The following is a 2,306-nucleotide window of genomic DNA, read 5'->3' on the forward strand; positions in this document are numbered from 1 at the left end:
TAAAGACTAAGATCAAAACTCGGTTTAACTCGGTTTTGAACATGATAAACATTTACTCATTTACCAGCTTAACTGAACACTTAATGCATGCTTGCTTTGAGGTACTGCACTGTACGGTGTGAATACTTACAGTTTTAATTACAACCGACATTGACCTGATTAGCAAACACAATTATCTCTTTATTGATTTCTTAATCACTTTGTTATAAAACTACTTATTAAATAATCATTTCTTTCCTTCTTTTCTACTTCCACTTGCTCACACTCCAAATCTGAGATTCTCCCTCACTCTCACAAGTCACAAACACAAAAACACTACAGTTCTTCTACTTCTTCTGCTGCTCCTTCCTTCCTTCCTTCCACTACTCTATCCGCAAAGAAATCTAGTCTGGTTTGCAGAGAGATCAGAAGAAGAAGAAAAATGGGTTCAGTTTCTCTGAAAGTAGGAGAAGGTACAGCAAGATTTAAAAAATCAACACTATGTTCATCAGCTTTAAATCTTATCATGCTCTTCTCAGTTCTAACTACAAATCTCTTTGCACTCTATGCATTTAAATACTCAGGATCAAAACCCCATCATCCAAATCACTCACACAAAAACATTTCTTTGATTTCAGAACATGTTAGTCTAATCTTAAGAGAAATCAATTTCTCTCAGAAGAAATTAGCTAAAATGGAGAAAGAATTACTGGGTTATGACACAATTGATATCACAAAAACGAATTTAGCTAGTGAACTGAAAATCTTCTTACAGCATCAGTCATTACCATTAGGTAAAGATTCAAGAAGTGGTCTCACAGAGATGGTGTCATCAGTTGGTCATACTTGTCTGAAATCTAGAGATTTGTTGTCTGATTATATGAATTACAAAGTTGATGATGTTTGTCCCGATGATTGGAGTTTAGGACAGAAATTGATACTCCGAGGTTGTGAGCCATTACCAAGACGAAGATGTTTTACCAAATCTGTTCATAAAGTGGGGATTTCTTCATTTCCGTCTTCTCTGTGGAAACAAGTAAGTGATAAAATAGCTACTTGGAGTGGGCTTCTTTGTAGGAATTTTAAGTGTTTGAATAGTAAGAAAATTGGTGGTAATTGTAATGGTTGTTTTGATTTAGTTAATGGAACTGAAAGGAATAGATTTGTTAGAGTTAGAGGGAAGAATGATTTCCTCATTGATGATGTGCTAGGTCTTGTTGGTAATGGTGGGATTAGATTGGGGTTTGATATTGGAGGTGGTTCTGGTACTTTTGCAGCTAGAATGGCTGAAAAAGAAGTTACAGTCATTACTTCAACTCTAAATGTTGATGCACCTTTTAATGATTTCATTGCTGCTAGAGGATTGTTTCCATTGTATTCGAGTTTGGATCAGAGATTTCCGTTTTATGATAATGTGTTTGATTTGATTCACGCTGCGAATGGGTTCGGCGACGGAGGTAAAGTCGAGAAATTAGAGTTCTTGATGTTCGATTTAGATCGGATTTTAAGACCTGGTGGTTTGTTTTGGTTGGATAATTTCTACTGCGTCGACGAAGAACGGAAGATCAATTTGACGAAATTGATCGAGAAATTTGGTTACAAGAAGCTTAAATGGGTTATTGGTGAAAGATCTGATGGTTCTGGGAGATCTCAGGTTTATTTATCAGCAATCTTACAGAAACCAGTTAGAGTATGATGAGTTCAAAACTCAGTGGCAAATTGTTATGTTTTTCATTTCAATATTTTTCGTTTTCGGCACCAAATTTCTGTGAATTCATTGTCTTAATCTTATGAAATCAATAAGTTTTTTTTTTTTTACCTGAATCCCACAATGTATTAGAAATGGTTGAATCATCTTTGCAATCTAGGTCTGGTAGATTGTAATGTACTCCAATTCAATTTTGTTGATCATATTCTTGAGACTTGAATCAATCAAGATAACTGTTTTTAGGATACTGAAATCTACTCAGGAGGCATAAATGCAGTTTGAAATTGGTAATGTGAACCCTAAACAGTATGCAGAGTCCCATAAAACACAGGGGAAATAATTAAGATTTCAGAACCCTATGAAAACTGCATTTTGTTTTTTCCCAACTCAACGCGTTATTGATAGTAATTACATTGGAAAATGACCATTTGGTTTCTGTGATCTGTTAGATTCAAGTAAAACAGAGTCCCAATGTTGGTTTTAACTCGGTGGAAGATTTACATTTACGATCATTTGAGGTCACAATCTGAAAGCCACGGCAAAAGCATGGTATGTATTCGTCTACTTTATTACGTACCAACATACTTTACAAGGACTTTTAGGTCGCAATAGTGCCTAC

General features: G+C 35.2%; 1 protein-coding gene across 1 annotated transcript; it reads left to right on the plus strand.

Moving 5' to 3' along the window:
- Window positions 1-242: 242 nt before the first annotated feature.
- On the plus strand, window positions 243-1,873 carry LOC113288822. Its single transcript, XM_026537948.1, has one exon. The coding sequence runs from the start codon at window positions 422-424 to the stop codon at window positions 1,673-1,675; it is 1,254 nt and encodes a 417-aa protein (XP_026393733.1). The 5' UTR covers window positions 243-421; the 3' UTR covers window positions 1,676-1,873.
- The last annotated feature ends 433 nt before the right edge of the window (window positions 1,874-2,306 follow it).

Source organism: Papaver somniferum, chromosome 6 (genome assembly GCF_003573695.1).
Source record: "Papaver somniferum cultivar HN1 chromosome 6, ASM357369v1, whole genome shotgun sequence".
NCBI lineage: Eukaryota > Viridiplantae > Streptophyta > Magnoliopsida > Ranunculales > Papaveraceae > Papaver > Papaver somniferum.